This window comes from Poromitra crassiceps (genome assembly GCF_964638095.1).
Source record: "Poromitra crassiceps genome assembly, chromosome: 12".
Classification (NCBI taxonomy): domain Eukaryota; kingdom Metazoa; phylum Chordata; class Actinopteri; order Beryciformes; family Melamphaidae; genus Poromitra; species Poromitra crassiceps.
Window position 1 is genome coordinate 30,572,901 of NC_139632.1, and position 15,529 is coordinate 30,588,429.

The 15,529-nt window shown below is 44.4% G+C and overlaps 1 protein-coding gene across 1 annotated transcript; it reads right to left on the reverse strand.

Annotated features, from left to right (window-relative positions):
* Positions 1-487: 487 nt before the first annotated feature.
* LOC310786147 (interferon-induced protein 44-like) lies at positions 488-6,471 on the reverse strand (the record flags this gene model as incomplete). The annotated part of the gene is made up of 7 exons (XM_083647320.1): positions 5,962-6,471; positions 4,654-4,702; positions 3,577-3,772; positions 2,522-2,674; positions 2,238-2,409; positions 1,776-1,876; positions 488-691 (listed from the first exon to the last, which is right to left on the reverse strand). Exons 1-7 carry the CDS (start codon positions 6,431-6,433, stop codon positions 488-490), a joined length of 1,347 nt encoding a protein of 448 aa, XP_083503446.1. The 5' UTR covers positions 6,434-6,471.
* Between the last annotated feature and the right edge of the window lie 9,058 nt (positions 6,472-15,529).

Below are 15,529 nucleotides of genomic sequence, written 5' to 3' on the forward strand. Positions count from 1 at the left end.
TGAAAGTAGTGAGGAAGGGAGATAGTTTAAGTACTTCACCAGGAGAGAGGGGCGCGAAGGAAGTACATCCGGGGACGGGGGGCAGAGAAGCAGGATTGGAGTCGGGAGTGTTATTGAGGGTACCTGGAGGATGGAAGGAGGAGCTGATGTCATCCACCTTCTTAGTAAAGAAGGTTACAAAATCATCAGCAGAGAGGGAGGAGGGAGGGGGAGGGTGGAGAAGGTGGAAAACATCAGACATCCGCTCTACACCAAAATATCAGTCTTATTAGTCATCAGACTGATTGTCCTAATAGTAAGTGATAATGTAATAAATGTAGCATAATGTAATAACTTCTGAAATTATAATAAAATCCACCATTAAATGTGTAAAAAGAAAAAATAATCCTATTACATTATTATGCGGGGGGGGAAATAGGAGCAACAACATCTGGCTTTATAACATTTTTTCTTCTGAGGGTTGTTATCAGTTGCTATAAGTATCCCTCTACTCTCCCTCTTCTTTTGTCTCCAGGTTGCTGAATCGGTCACTGAGGTCATCCAAGTAGTTGTCGACGAAGCGCAGCATCTGGTTGACAGCGGTGAGCAGCAGGATGTCACAGTTCAGGTTCAACTCCAGCTCCTCACAGTAGTTCTTCACCGGAACAACGCAGGACAGCGGCACTCCGAGCCGAGCGCTCACCTCCTGCCCCTGCAACACAAAACCACAACACCACCGCCGGGACATGGAGGTTAGGACAGTTTATGTTCAGGCTGACATCAAACCTGCAGGTGGTTTTCTTTGGTTTAACCACAGTGGAAAAGTTTACTTTGTTGCAGTTTTGCAGAGTTTTGGTAAGAGGGCGCGGGGGTCTTCCATGAGTATTCCAGCCCAGGACTCAAGTACTACAACACTGCTTACTGTAATATTAATGAGGCTTGACAACGACTTTATATTTCAGCATAACTTTAGTGGCTACACGTGCAGTATACAGCTTATATCCCCCCATTAACAGGGTGGAATTAGCTCCGCCAAGGAGGTTATGTTTTTGGTGCCGTTTGTCTTTTAGCAGGATTATGGAAAAACTACTGGGCCGATTTTCATGAAACTTGGTGGAAGGGTGTAGCATGGGCCAATGAAGAAGCCATTCAATGTTGGCACCGATCCGATCGGATTCGGGTCAAGGAAGGGGAGCGAGGCTAGGGAAAAGGGTCATAGCTAGGGATAGGAAGGTCGTAGAGAGTCAGGGTTCTAGGGGTGGGTAGGGGGAGTGGCTAGGTGTACATGAGTGGTGGTAGGGGCCATGGTCAGGAAAGGGGGCGGGGCTAGGGACAACAGGCCATAGCTAGGGATGGGACAGGTCGTACTGTAGGGAGTCGGGGTGGGTAGGGGGAGTTAGTGCAGTTTTCTGCCATTACAGGTTATTTAACAGAGGACTTTACACCTAGTAGTAGGTATGTGTAAGTTTTCAGTCATAACTTGAGTCTACATTGGAACTATTTCAGTTGGTCCAACCGTTAAAATTTTTGTAATATGTAAATTCAGACTCAGTTAGAATTTACGTTCAAAATAGCCTATGTTTTGAACTTAAGTTGAACTGATGCAACTGGCTGCTATATCACAAACCTGAAACTGAAATTGTCAAATTGGGATGAGAGCCATACAAGGCATACTTCAGACACTCCAGTATAGCTAGTATTTAGTACATGTACTGTATATGTAAATGCTAGTATTTAGGGAAAATGTCTACTTTTTCAGAATAAAATCGTGAATGTGAATTTGAAGTAGATCTCACCATCTCCCTAATGTACTGGCTCTTATAAATGTTGCTCAGGTCCTCTGCTACGACAGGACAGGCTTCATCCACTTTAGTCAGCAGGACCAGCTGGGGAATCCCTGGAAAACAACACAAACACCACAAACAATTTATTTCCAAAAGGCAAAAAAAATATGCATTCAATACCTGAACATTATTTCTCATCTTGAAAATGCAGTGTATCTAGTTTGTAGAATTATTACATGTACCATGTCAACAAGGACTTAAGTTAGCTACTCTGCTTTGTTTATACAGTACCATACTTTGTTTTCTGTTGCAGACATGACATGTGCACACACACTGTGCATGTACTGACAACATACAGACTTATTCTGGTATTTTGTAAGAATATGCATATATGTCTTTTGTAAATATGTGGGATTTTTTTTTAATAATGTTGACCGAATTGTGGACTGTGGTCCTTTGGTGTGACTGACTGACCCATTAAGTTGACCTTCCTGCGGACAGCAGACAGCTTCTCCTCCAGCTTAGCGGGCATGATGGAGACCTTGCAGGCGTCGATGATGTAGACCACACAGTGGATCTTGTCCTTAAGCTTCGGAGACTGGCGATAGCTTAAGGACTCCACTTGAAGAGGGGCAGTAGGGTTGAACTGAGCCATACACATGAAAGACAAAGACCATTTATTAATTCCCACGAGAATGTTAATAAGTACACTGAAAGCAAGGAAAAGCTTCAATAGAGAATATCAGAGGAATCTCTACCTGATAACTGTCTGGAATGTGACCTTTCAGGATGCTGCAGATGTCGTCCACATCAAGCCCCACCCCTGTGCTGTCCTCCAATCCCATGGAGTCACACAAGATGATTGGCAGAGGTTTTCCTTCTCGTCCAGCTTTCACAGAGTAGGTGCGGAACTGTGGGGTGCAAAGTGGTGAAGTTGATCAATGCCAGAGTGCTCTATAAAATATTAAAATATCTAAATGATATAGCTGCAAGCTGCAATTGAGGGGTTTATGCATAATTTGAAAAGACAGACAGATTGACAAAACATTACACAAAGTTGAACGACACACAAAGAAAAAGAAAAGAAATAGACAGTTGTGGTAGAGCTGAAAATTTCCAATTTCTCCGTATTCATGCAGTTATCCACGCCCAGTTTTATTCATACCTCTTATCCACGCTCTCCCACACTATCAATAGCCAATCGGTCCAAGCCATCTCCTCTCCTCGCTTTGCCGCTGAACCAATCATCTAAAGCGGTTGACAGTATTTCTTTGCTTGTATTTTATTATGTGGTTGGCTACTCACCGATATGTTGTCACTCTGCAGTTGCTGTCATTCCTGTCAGTTGTTTTGCCCCACCTCCTCCCCTGCCACCACCAATGTCATGTCTCCAGAGGGATTCCCCATGGGGGGATTTTTATTCTACGCATTCCTCTCCCCTCATCATCGCAGGAGGAGCGTCATCATGGAGCCATACGCCAAACCTTAATCTTGTTTTATTGTATCATTGAAGTTTATTTTGAACCTTCATACTAGTCTCTCATGATTGAAACACATTCACACCTGGAAGCTGACCAGTACAGCCACAGTCTGATCTGCTGGCCACTGAGCAGCTCCACTGGAGCAGCTGGGGTTAAGGGCCTCAAGGGCACCTCAGTGGTGGTAATGAGGGAGGAGCAAGCCCTGTCTTTTAGGGGGAAGCCACCTTCTTAATGTGGTTGCTCTGGGATTTGCGGTGTCTGAGCTGCACATACTTTTAGCGGAGATGAAGAAGAAGAATCTCCTCAAATGTAAATAAGAAGCAGGAACTGACCTGAGTGGTGAGGCTGGCCCCAGAGCTGCCGGCGATGGCCTGGCTGGTGACATGGCCTCTGAACACAGAGTTGATGGAGTTGAAGAAGCTGGACTTCCCAGCTCCCACCGGTCCAATGAGCAGAACCCGAGCCTGGGACACAGAACTGACTGGGGGCTTGTACAGTTTAATACTGTCCATCAGCGCCTTCCTCCTCCTTTTAGAATAAGAGCAGATACATAAACCTTTTCAGTTTGGTGTAAAGACTTCTGTTATACATATCCAGCTGGTTTTCATTTAAACCATCTAATAAGGGGCTGAGGTACACCTGGTGTATGCAGGTGAATGCAAAGGATAAAAATAAATAAATCTGGGCCTCCGGGATTAGGATTGAGCCAGTGATATACAGAGTGTTCGATAAATACTGCTTCATTTAATTTCTGAAGAGAAAACTGCAGTTGTCATCTTTCAATCTATGTATAGTAGATTACGTAGGCTACATATGGCTATTCCACACTATATGTACAGTATAATAAACAATCATTTAATTATAATCTAAACTAAGATACTGTAGGCTTGGCTTTCAGGTGATGTAATCCATCTGGCGGCCATATTGGAAGTCCACAAATCTTGTCAACAGTGACTGTGAAAAGCTGATTCTGTTTTGAAATGGGCAGCTGGTGCCTCAGTCTCAGCAGAATTTAGACATGGTTAAGGTCTGTGCTGTTTTGGGGAATTGATGATTTCATCACTGATCATCTGCTTATTAAGCGAGCTAACCATATTAATATGATATTCTTGCTCAATTCTCCAAAGGGAAAAAGCATTTGCCTGAATTAATAGAATAGCTAGTTCAAAAATAACTACAGTATAAGTATTACTGTGGTTTGTAGTAGGCTACATGGTCTTTTGTAACAAAACCACTTCCACACTACTGAAGTTACTCCCGTTACGCAGCACAAGGGTGTGAAATCATTATGACAACAAGTCGGAACATTGCCGTTATCACAATATGAAGTTTTGACGATATGAATAGTACCAGTATTACCATGAACTATACGATACGGCACACCCCTAGGCTAGAATAGAACATCTTACTCAGATTCCCAGACTATGGTCCTCCATGGCTTCTCCAGGTCCTTTCTTTCTGTTGAAGAATAAAAACAACTTTCACAATAATAGATTTTTGACCCAATGTGTCAAAAATATCATCATCCATCTATAAAAGGCTACTTGTGAGGGGTTTATATGGCATATTCATTAAAAAAAAACATTTTATAATATTAATGAATCAGCAATCAGCATTTCTAACAATTATATTTAATAACAAATATGAAACATTTATTTCCTTATGGTGCATGAACAAGAAATGTAACAGAATACCGAAATGACTGAAACTAGTTTTTTGCATTTCAATAATGGTCCCTACAAAAACGGGGAAAAAAACAAAAAAACAAAACATACTAGTGTTGTAGTACTCGAGACCGGTCTTGGTTTCGAGACCGGTCTCAAGACAACATTGCCCTCCCTCCGGTCTTGGTCTTGACTCAGTCAATTTATAGATTTTCTATTTTTATTTTACTGTGAATGGGTGTAAAAATCCCACCTTCATATTCAATTCACCACCAATAACTGCAATTTGACACGTACTGTACATAGATTGTAACTGTAACTACTTATTGAATGCTATTCTACAATTCTACTTACTTTTACTATCCCATTGACCCTATTTTATTCTATTTTATTTTATTGACTGTTTTTTTTTTACGTTTAGGGAGATACTGTGTGATACTGTGTTATGCTATGTTGTGTTATGTGGATATTTAATGCCTGAGTGCTTCTGTTAATTAACAGCATACTCCCACATACAGATCATATATTGTATCATCATACATGTTATTATATAGTGTATAATTGACCAATCAGTGGCTGACAGTTTGGGGGAGTCATAATTTAGCAGCAGTAAGGTGTTTCTTTACACTCCATCCGAATAGTCACCACTCCTAACTGCTTGACCTCGCCGGAAGTAAAACACACAGTTTCTCCCCTCCCCATGTAGGCTAGATTAAGCTCCTCCTACTTGCTAACAAATTAATGTTTCGGTCACCAGTGGCATATTGACCCCAGAGAAGCTTAATAATGTAGCCTACGTGGGGCAAAAACAAAACAAAACAAAAAACACTGCATGTTTTACTTCCGGTGAGGTCAAGGAAAAGGTAGGAAAAGGAGTTACTATTCGGATTCAGCCAAGGTCTTGACTCAGTCTAACAACCCCCCCCCCCCCGGTCTTGGTCTCTTGATTCGGTCTTCCCCCCTCAGTCTTGGTCTTGACTCCATTGTATTTACATTGATATTTGACTAGGTATGACTAAGCATCATATATATTTTTTTCTACATTGAACTCACCTTCGACTTGATAGACTTCACACTCAGTTAGCTGGAGGTCGTTGCCATGCATTTCTGCAGGATCAAAGTTGTAATACTGTCCTGGATTGCTATGGGCTACTGGTTGGTTTCCATTAACAAGAACAAATGCTTCTCCAAAATAAGGACCATTGTTACCCATCATTTTCACTGCATGAGCAGAACTGGTGACCTGATATTTGAGAACATTTTCTCCTTTGAAAGTGAAAAGAAATGCCTGGTCATCTTGCATGTAGTTTCCAGCCTGGTTAAAAGCTTTACTGGTGTAGCCTCCAAAGACAAAGCCAGAGGGATTATAGCCCACTGACACTGTGGGACCCTTGCCGTCACATTGCTGGTGGAAGGCTGCAGCAGTGAAACCATGGATGCTGGCCTTGTATAGCAGCTGCAGCTTGACGCGTCCCAGCTGGGAGCAGAGCACTCTCTGCTGGTCCTTGGTCAGCCTGGGGTCCATGGTGGAAGTTTGGTCTGCTAAGGTTCAAGGATCCTGACTGTCTGGAGCCTCTGAAGTTCACTCACTGTGTTCTCTGAATACAAAACAAACAGAGTTGCATTTAAGAGAAAGCATTATTTAATCGTGTATATTCCAGGTTGCATCACTCAACTCTCAGCACTGCTGTAACACAATGAGGAAGCACTAAAGCAGCTTCCTCGAGGCAGAAGTGCCTGGGATTTGGACATAGACCTCCTGCTGAAGCGTCCTTGAGCAAGGACACTGAAACCCTCCCAGCTGCAGGGCTGCTGTTCTGTAGCTGACACCACAGAACCTGAATTAATCGAATGATTAATTGAACGGGTGTGCCTATTCAAATCAATGTAACAGGATGATCAGGACATTGTTACCACTGGGCTAGCTTCTGTATAAACCAACACTTCACTGCCAACTCCCCCTTGCTGTCACTTTTTAACACACTGCGTAGCCCCTTTTCATCAGGTTTTTCAATCTGCAGGCCAGGGTAGTCCAATAGATTTCTACAGAACTCCCACAATGTCTGAAATCGGTGCCATGAGACTGTAGCCAAAAACAATGTCATGGGCTGGGGAGAGTTGTAGACTAGCACATGCTCCCTCTGATACATGTGGAGTCACCAGCGACCAGCCACTTCTTTTCATCTGACAGTGAGGAGCTTCACCAGCAGGACGTAGCATGTGGGAGGATCTCGCTATTCCCCTCCCCGCTGAACCAGCCACCCTGACCGACCATAAGAGGCACTACTAGTGCATGCCAGGACACATACCCTTAATCTGGCTTCCCACCCACAGACACGGCCAATTGTGCCTATAGATACAGTCGGTCTGTGTGGGAACGCCCACAAAATGTAATACGGGTAACCCCCCCCAAATTTCAATGGGCTGACTCACCAAAGGACGGTGCTGCGGCTCTACACTACAGAACTGGGGATTCTAGAGCAAGTACATAGACGTCTGTTCAGATGTGCGTTTACTGCAGTGGTTGAATCCCTGATTGTGTCTGCCTGGGCTGGGCTAGCAGCTAAATGCTAACTACGCTGAATGGGGAGAAGGGGGGATTTATCCCACCCTGACCACGCCCCCAGCCAGCTACCCCAGCATCTCTATGACGAGACACAGACTGTCTCTATATGGAGGTAACACAGGGGCTCGAACCTGTGACCCTCGTGTTGGTAGACAGGGAATCTACTGTTGCACTAGCCGGACGCCCACTCCTGTGTACTCTCAATTCAGTATTTACAGAACTTCCATTGCATTGGCATCCTGCATTGCTACTGCTGTGAGAAGAGCATTTTTGGAGGGGGCAGTTGTATTTTAATTCATTTCAGATTCTTCCTTTATCCTTTTTCTTTAGTTTTCAGTTGTCTAGTACTAGTTTGTATTAAAAGTTGAAACGTGTAAGGATTTTATTGTGTTAGGCTAGTTATTAGGCTACCAAAAGTCCTCATGTTTATTCTAGTTAGCTTGACACTGTTCAGGAACAACCTCTAACTTTCACTTTCATTTATCTGCCAATCTGCTGCATCATGCTCTAGCTCTGCACTCGGAATAGACTTATTTTAGCTTCATTAATTTACACATCGAGTCACCTGAACTCTGCTGGTCTGTCTCCTCTAAGACCCTTCTCCTCCATTTGATCAATGATTCAGAACAGGACTGATAGGAGACTTTTTAATAGTCAATTTGACTGAAAAATAACTATAGACACCCACACAACGCACATCATTTTTGTAATCACATAACGTTACCAGCCGACTCACATGTGAACTGTTCAGTTAATATCGATATGATACGATCAACTTTTTTTTGCAGTAGGACTGACAAAGCACGCTGAGTGATTGCCTTCTCCTGATGGCTGAAACAGTAGCATCAATTTCGATTTCTCATAAAACTCTAAAGTCAGGAGCTGCAACAAGTCTAATAAAATAGGCCTAAATTGGTAGGTAGCCTACAGATAGGCTACGTGAAAGTAATTCACCATATTTAAAGTATATGTGAGAGCAGCAATACTCACTTTAAGGAGCAGAAAGTCAAAACCAATTTGCTGAGGATAACCGAGGTGGAACAAAGTACTACTTGGGGAAGGCTGGGAGCCTGGGATAATAATTAACAGGTTTTGTTTTTGCAAGCTGTTAAAGGAACACTCTGCCCATTTTCAACCAGCTTTGTATCATTAGAACATCAGTAGTATATCAGAAAACTGTAAAATGTTTTGAAGTCTGTCATTTCATTTGACAGTTATTGAGTGGTAGTTTAACAGTTATTGAGAGTTGATTTGAGTTAATGAGTTATTAATTTGAGTTAGTGTGGACCAGTGATGTCACTGGTCCACACTTTAACACTCAATAACTGTCAAATTCAATGACAGACTTCAAAACCGTTTACAGTTTTCTGATATACTACTGATGTTCTAATGATACAAAGCTGGTTGAAAATGGGCGGAGTGTTCCTTTAAGAAGATACTCATTAGCCTACATTACAGATTCAGATTCAGATTCAGATATCTTTATTTGCCATTGTGCAAGACACATAGGAATTTGTTTTGACATTGACAGTGTTCGCATTCGTTACTCTTTTTCACATATAACAACAAGACAACAACATAACAAAGCACAGTGCAGGAGGTATAGAAATAAAGTGCAGAGTTAAGGATCATAGTGCAAAATGTGCAGTGACACTGCCTAGGGGGCAGGGGTGGGAGGGAACCCAGAGGCATTTAGCAGCCTGGCGGCTGAGGGGAAAAAGCTTAGTCTATGGCGGACCTTTGTAGCCTTCGGCAGCCGCAACCGTCTCCCAGAGGGGAGCAGGGTGAGGAGGCCGTGGCCAGGGTGGGAGGGGTCGGCCATGATCTTTCTCCCTCTCCTCAAAGCCCTGGAGTCATACAGGGATTTGAGGGAGGGCAGAGGACGGCCAATCACCCTCTCCGCAGAGCGTATCACCCGCTGCAGCTTGGCGAGATCTTTTGCAGCTGCAGCAGGGAACCAGGTGATGATGGAGTGTGTGAGGATGGACTCAATGATGGCTGTGTAGAATCGAGCCATCATAGTTCTTGACAGTCTGAACTTCCTCAGCTGCCTGAGGAAATACATCCTCTTCTGGGCCTTCTTTAGGAGGGCCATGATGTTGAGTTCCCACTTCAGGTCCCGAGAGAGGATCATGCCCAGGAACCGACATGACTCTACTGGGGTCACCTGAGTGCCTCCCAGTATGATGGGAGGGGGCGGGGCTGCGTTCCTCCTGAAGTCCACCACCATCTCCACTGTCTTTAGAGCATTCAGCTCTAAGTTGTTGTTGCTGCACCAACTCTGTAGCCGCTCGATCTCCCTCCTGTAGGCCGACTCATCCCCATTGGAGATGAGGCCTACCAGGGTGGTATCATCCGCAAATTTCAGGAGTTTGACGGATGGGTGGAGGGAAACACAGCTGTTGGTGTACAGGGAGAACAGAAATGAGGACAGGACACAGCCCTGCGGGGAACCGATGTTGGTGGACCTGGAGCTGGAAGTGCACTTCCCCAGCTTGACCCGCTGCGACCTGTTGGTGAGGAAGCTCGTGATCCACCTCCGAGTGGACTCCGGCACTTGCAGCAGGGACAGCTGGTGCTCCAGGATGGATGGCAGGATGGTATTGAAGGCCGAGCTGAAGTCCACGAACAGGATCCTGGCGTAGTTGCCTGCAGTGTCCAGGTGTTGTAGGGTGTAGTGCAGAGCCATGTTCACGGCATCCTCCGTGGATCTGTTGGCTCTGTACGCGAACTGCAGTGGGTCCAGTACAGGATCTGTGATGCTCTTCAGGTGAGCCAGGACAAGGCGCTCCAGGACCTTCATGACCACAGAGGTCAGGGCGACGGGTCTGTAGTCATTTAGGCCCGACACCTTGGCCTTCTTGGGGACGGGGATGATGGTCGAGACCTTGAAGCACGCTGGGACGTGACACTGCTCCAGCGAGGCATTAAAGATGTTGGTAAACACCGGGGCGAGCTGGTCAGCGCAGTGCTTCAGGACAGTGGGAGAGACAGAATCCGGGCCGGCTGCCTTACGGGGATTCTGGCTCCTCAGCAGCAGTTTCACCTCTCTTTCCGTAACAGAGAGAGGGGGGTGTGGGGATGAAGGTTGTGGCAGGGGGGGGTGGAGGAAGAGGGCGAGGGGGATAGGGGAGGGGAGGGGAGGGAGGGGAGGAGGGGAGAGGGGAGGGAGGGGAGGGGAGGGGGGGGAGGGGGGGGGGGGAGGAGGGGAACCTTTTTTCCTCAAACCTACAGTAGAACTCATTGAGCTCGTTCGCAAGGGGTAGGTTGTCAGACGCCTGTGGGGACTTTGGCTTATAGTTTGTAATGGTCTTGAGACCTTTCCAGACAGAGAAGGAATTCCCCTCAGAGAGCTGCTGCCGCAGTTTCTCTGAGAAGCGATGTTTCGCCTCCTTCACCGCTTTGGCAAAGCTATACTTAGCTTGCCTGAACAGAGCCATGTCTCCGTTACGCCTGGCCACCTCCTTCTCCTTATTACAATTGTAAAGCAGCCCAGGTGTTGTGTGATAATGTTATAATTCAATAATTGTTCTTATTCTTATTACATATTGTAAAAGTACATGTTACGTCACTTTAGGGAAGGGGGTTAGCTAAAGTAATTTACTAAAGTAACGTAACGTAGTAACGTAACTAATATTGATACCAAATAATAAGTAAAGCAACGTTATTACTTTTTAAAGGAGTAATCGGTAATAATAACCAATTACTCTTCCTGAGTAACTTGCCCAAACACTGGTCATGCCTCTACTATGGGGTATGGCAGGCTCAGTCTAGGGCAGGCTAGGTTAGACAATTTCAACTGCCGGGCCCCAAATCCTAATTAAGATATTTCCTACAGCACCTGAATGCAGCAGACGTGGCACAGAAATTGGCTGGGTAGTCCGCGCATGCGTTTAACAGCCGCAGCAGCGCTTGGAGAGGAGAGAGCATGCATGGGAGAGAGCATGCATGGGAGAGAGCATGCATGGGAGAGAGCCATAGTGCTGCAGGAAAACTGCACGAAGGCACCGAGAGTGAAGCTGTGTCGTATAACGAATATAAGACTTCCGGTTTGCGGGGCTAGCGAATATAAGACTTCCGGTTTGGACGTTCAGCCTTCAGAGTAAAAGCGGCGTAATTCATGTTTTTAAAAGGCATAGAAAAATGTTTAGTTTGCAGATTAAAACAATAAACAAAGCATCGAAACGAAGGTATACAATACAAATTATGTTTCTGTTTGACACCAACTGTTTTAATAACATTGAGAACGATCTTCTCAGTAGCCTATGTAAAATGGTTAAAAGCTGTTCACTGGAGTACATTACAAATTGGACACTGGACAGGTCTGTGTTCAGAGTGGGAGCTTGCCAAACATATGCACGCGCTCGGGGACACCTCCTCTATGACATCCCACTCTCTGCTAAGGCCAGTAGCAATTCAAAAAAATATGGGGCCCGTCAAACCCACGTTGGACAGTGGACACCCCGTGTCCAAGATGTCGGCACTGCATGCCACTCCTTCTGATGGCAAATCAGAGCTGGGCAATGCCAATTTATTCTCGTTGTTTACAGGTGGCTTCATCGCTAGCAGAGATAAAAACATCCCATCACTTAAGAGGCAACTGTTGTCACCTCATGCCATGGTCCTTAAACAAAGCTGTTTGAACAGCTTTGTTTGTATTCAGATGCTTTTAACTTTTATAGTAACGTGTTATTTCAATTATTCTGGAGATATGTCATGTAGCCTACTGGCGTACCTTGGGCAAACTACCTAAAAGGCTCTGCTGTGTCTATGATGTTGTAGGCCATAAGGTTCCACAACATGAGATAAACTGAATGAACATGAACTGGCACTTTACACATTTGTGCACTGCTCTCGACATGCACCGTGGCACATGGCTATGCACTTTACAGGATAAAAGCACACAGGGTCGTATTTATTTGGTTGTCAATTGAATATTGCTCTTATTGGTTTTATTGTTTTATGCTTTTTATCTATATCTTGACTTCTGTAGGCTACTTTTAACCTCTGTCCCTGTCGCTGTTTTAGACACCTGAATCTCCCATGGGGATAAATAAAGGTTTCAATCAATCAATGTACAAAATAAACCTTTTTCAATGTCTTTTAAAAACATACATTCTCACCATTTATTCAAGATTCAAGATTCAAGATTCAAGATTTTTATTGTCACTCCATGGTACAAGTATCACGTGTGAAATTCTTGTGCTGAGGACTCCGTTTACAACATAGTACAAATGTGACAGGGCATATGAGTGCAAAAACAACAAGAGACACAGCAAGCAATAAGGCAGTATAGTGTGATAAGACAAGTCAGAGACAGTGGCATATTCACTGCACATAGGTGCACATGTCATGTGCATACTTTAGACGTGCTTAAACATTTTAAATTTGGCGTATTTGACATACAGGTGCAAATAGCATATTCCTTATTAAACATACAATTAAACTCGGCGTTTTAAATTCGGCGTATTTGACCTACAGGTGCAAATAGCATATTCCTTATTAAACATACAAACATTAGACATACGTTATGGTAGCAGCTACAGTGCGGTACAGTACGGCTACTACACTATTTGTGTATGTTAAGGAGTCTCGTGGCCTGCGGGAAGAAACTGTTCCTCAAGCGATTTGTGCGTGCCTTTGGAACCCTGTATCTTCTCCCTGAGGGTAGCAGGGAGAACAGGCTGTTGTGGGGGTGGTTTGTGTCTTTGATGATCTTCAGGGACCTCCTGAGGCACCGCTGTTTATACAGTTCATGCAGTTCTGGCAACTCACTTCCTGTTACGTGCTGGGCCGCGCGTCTCACTCTCCGTAGCGCCCTGCGGTCCATGGTGGTACAGTTCCCGTACCAGGTGGTGAAGCAGCCAGTCAGCAGGCTTTCAATGGTGCCTCTGTAGAAGTCCGTAAGGATTTCTGGCCTTAGCTCAAATTTCTTCAGGCGCTTGAGTCCGTGTATTCGCTGTTGGGCCTTTTTGACAACAGTGGCGGTGTGGCCGGCCCAAGTCAGGTCCTGGTGGATGTTGACTCCCAGGTACTTGAAGCTGTCCACCCTTTCCACCACTGTGCTGTTGATGGTGATTGGGGGGTGTGTGCCCCCCCCCCCCTCCTGTAGTCTACAATGATCTCCTTGGTCTTGGAGACGTTCAGAGAGAGGTGGTTGTCCTGGCACCATTGTTCCAGGGCCCCCACCTCTTCTCTGTAGGCCGTCTCGTCGCCCCCCGAGATCAGCCCCACGACCGCTGTGTCGTCTGCAAACTTCACGATGGTGTTCGAAGTTTGAGTCGCCACGCAGTCGTGGGTGTAGAGGTCGTACCAGAAGGGGCTGGAGACGCACCCCTGGGGCGCTCCTATGCTGATAGTCAGTGGTGAGGAGGTGAGGTTGCCCACCCTCACCACCTGGCGGCGGTCTGTCAGGAAATCCAGGATCCAGTCGCACATTGCTGTGTTTAGTCCCAGATCCTTGAGCTTGCGTACCAGCCTGGAGGCTCCAGCTGGAGGCTGGAGGCTCCAGCTGGAGGCTCCAGCTTATTTTGAACATCCAATCCGAAAAACTGACCAGGAGGGAAGTCTATGTTACCCCATATTTGTGAGAGAGAGGATAATTGTCTCTCTAATCCTTCCAACCTTCTTATCCCACCAGACTTTACAAGTTTTTCCACAATTGTTAACACACGTTTCTCAAAACAATAATGGCTTCCTCAAAACTGCACACACAAAACTGAAAACCTCACACACACAATGCTAAACCTGACATTCCCTTTCCAAGACGACTCTTTGCCATCAAATCTCTTAACTGTTCACAAAATGGAACTTGTGTTTTCATTTGTTACACACAGCCATATTTTCAAATGACACCCACATACCATTCATTGAGTACACACAACTAAGCATTTGCTGCACACTACCAAGCATTTGCAGCACACTGAAGTGCAACATTGAAAACACAATCATAGAAATGGAACACACCATATGAATGACAATGAGACTCTGGAGAATGAGTCATTTCTCCTTTTGTAAAATGTCTCTGTGTAGTCTTCCTCCTCCTCTCACTCTTACCCCTCTCCTTCTCTGGTTGTCTTTCTTCAAAGTTCTCCATTGTTCACCAAACAAAACAGAGGCTCAAGGTACTTTTATGCTGCAGTCCTGATTGCAAATTGCTCAACAGACCTGAATGTTTAGAGATTTGAATATTTGTGTGTTGTAGGTTGATGCTTTGAGATTTTGAGATCCGGGGACCCCCAGATCCATGGCACTTTGCCAGGGGGTCAGTGAAAAGTTTTCAGGAAAATAAAAATAAAAATCTATATTTTTTTGCAAGAGCTTCATAGTTCAACAAAAATATTTTATGCTTTAAATAAAAGCTTAAGTTGAATGTTTTGAAAACAAATGTCTCAGACAATTTTCAATAATGAAAGCTACCTTAGTCAATACCTGATTAAACTATCTTATTCATTCATTCATTGATTCCTTCCATTCATCTTTATCTCCCCTGCAGCCAGTTCAGGTTGGTCTAGACTCTAGTTCCTCAAAACAAGAAACTGTAAAACTACAGCTCACTCAAAACAGAGCGGCACGTCTTGCTCTCCATTGCTCTATAAGATACAAATGTTTTTCAAATATATAATTAAACTACACACTAGTCTCTCCTCCACCCTCATCCAGTTCAGTCTTGCATGCATGCCCTCCACACTGCTTCTTATATTAGTCTACAGTATAAGAAGCAGTGTGGAGGGCATGCATGATAGATAGGCTCTGACTGCAGCTGCAACGTGTGGAACATTTTTGCTGGGCCCGGACTAATCCTCTGAAGTTGTCCGCTTTTTTCACATCCTAAAGTAGCTAGTAACTAGCAGTGTTGGGGGTAACTCATTACAAAAGTAACATATTACATGTAATATATTACTTTTAGCAGTAACTCAGTAATATAACTTATTACTTATAGGATTTCATTAATATTATACCAGTTACTTTCTCAAGTAACTCAAGTTACAAATTGAGTTACATTTTATTAAATCAAAGCACATATTTAAAAAAGATACAATCATTTCCTAATCA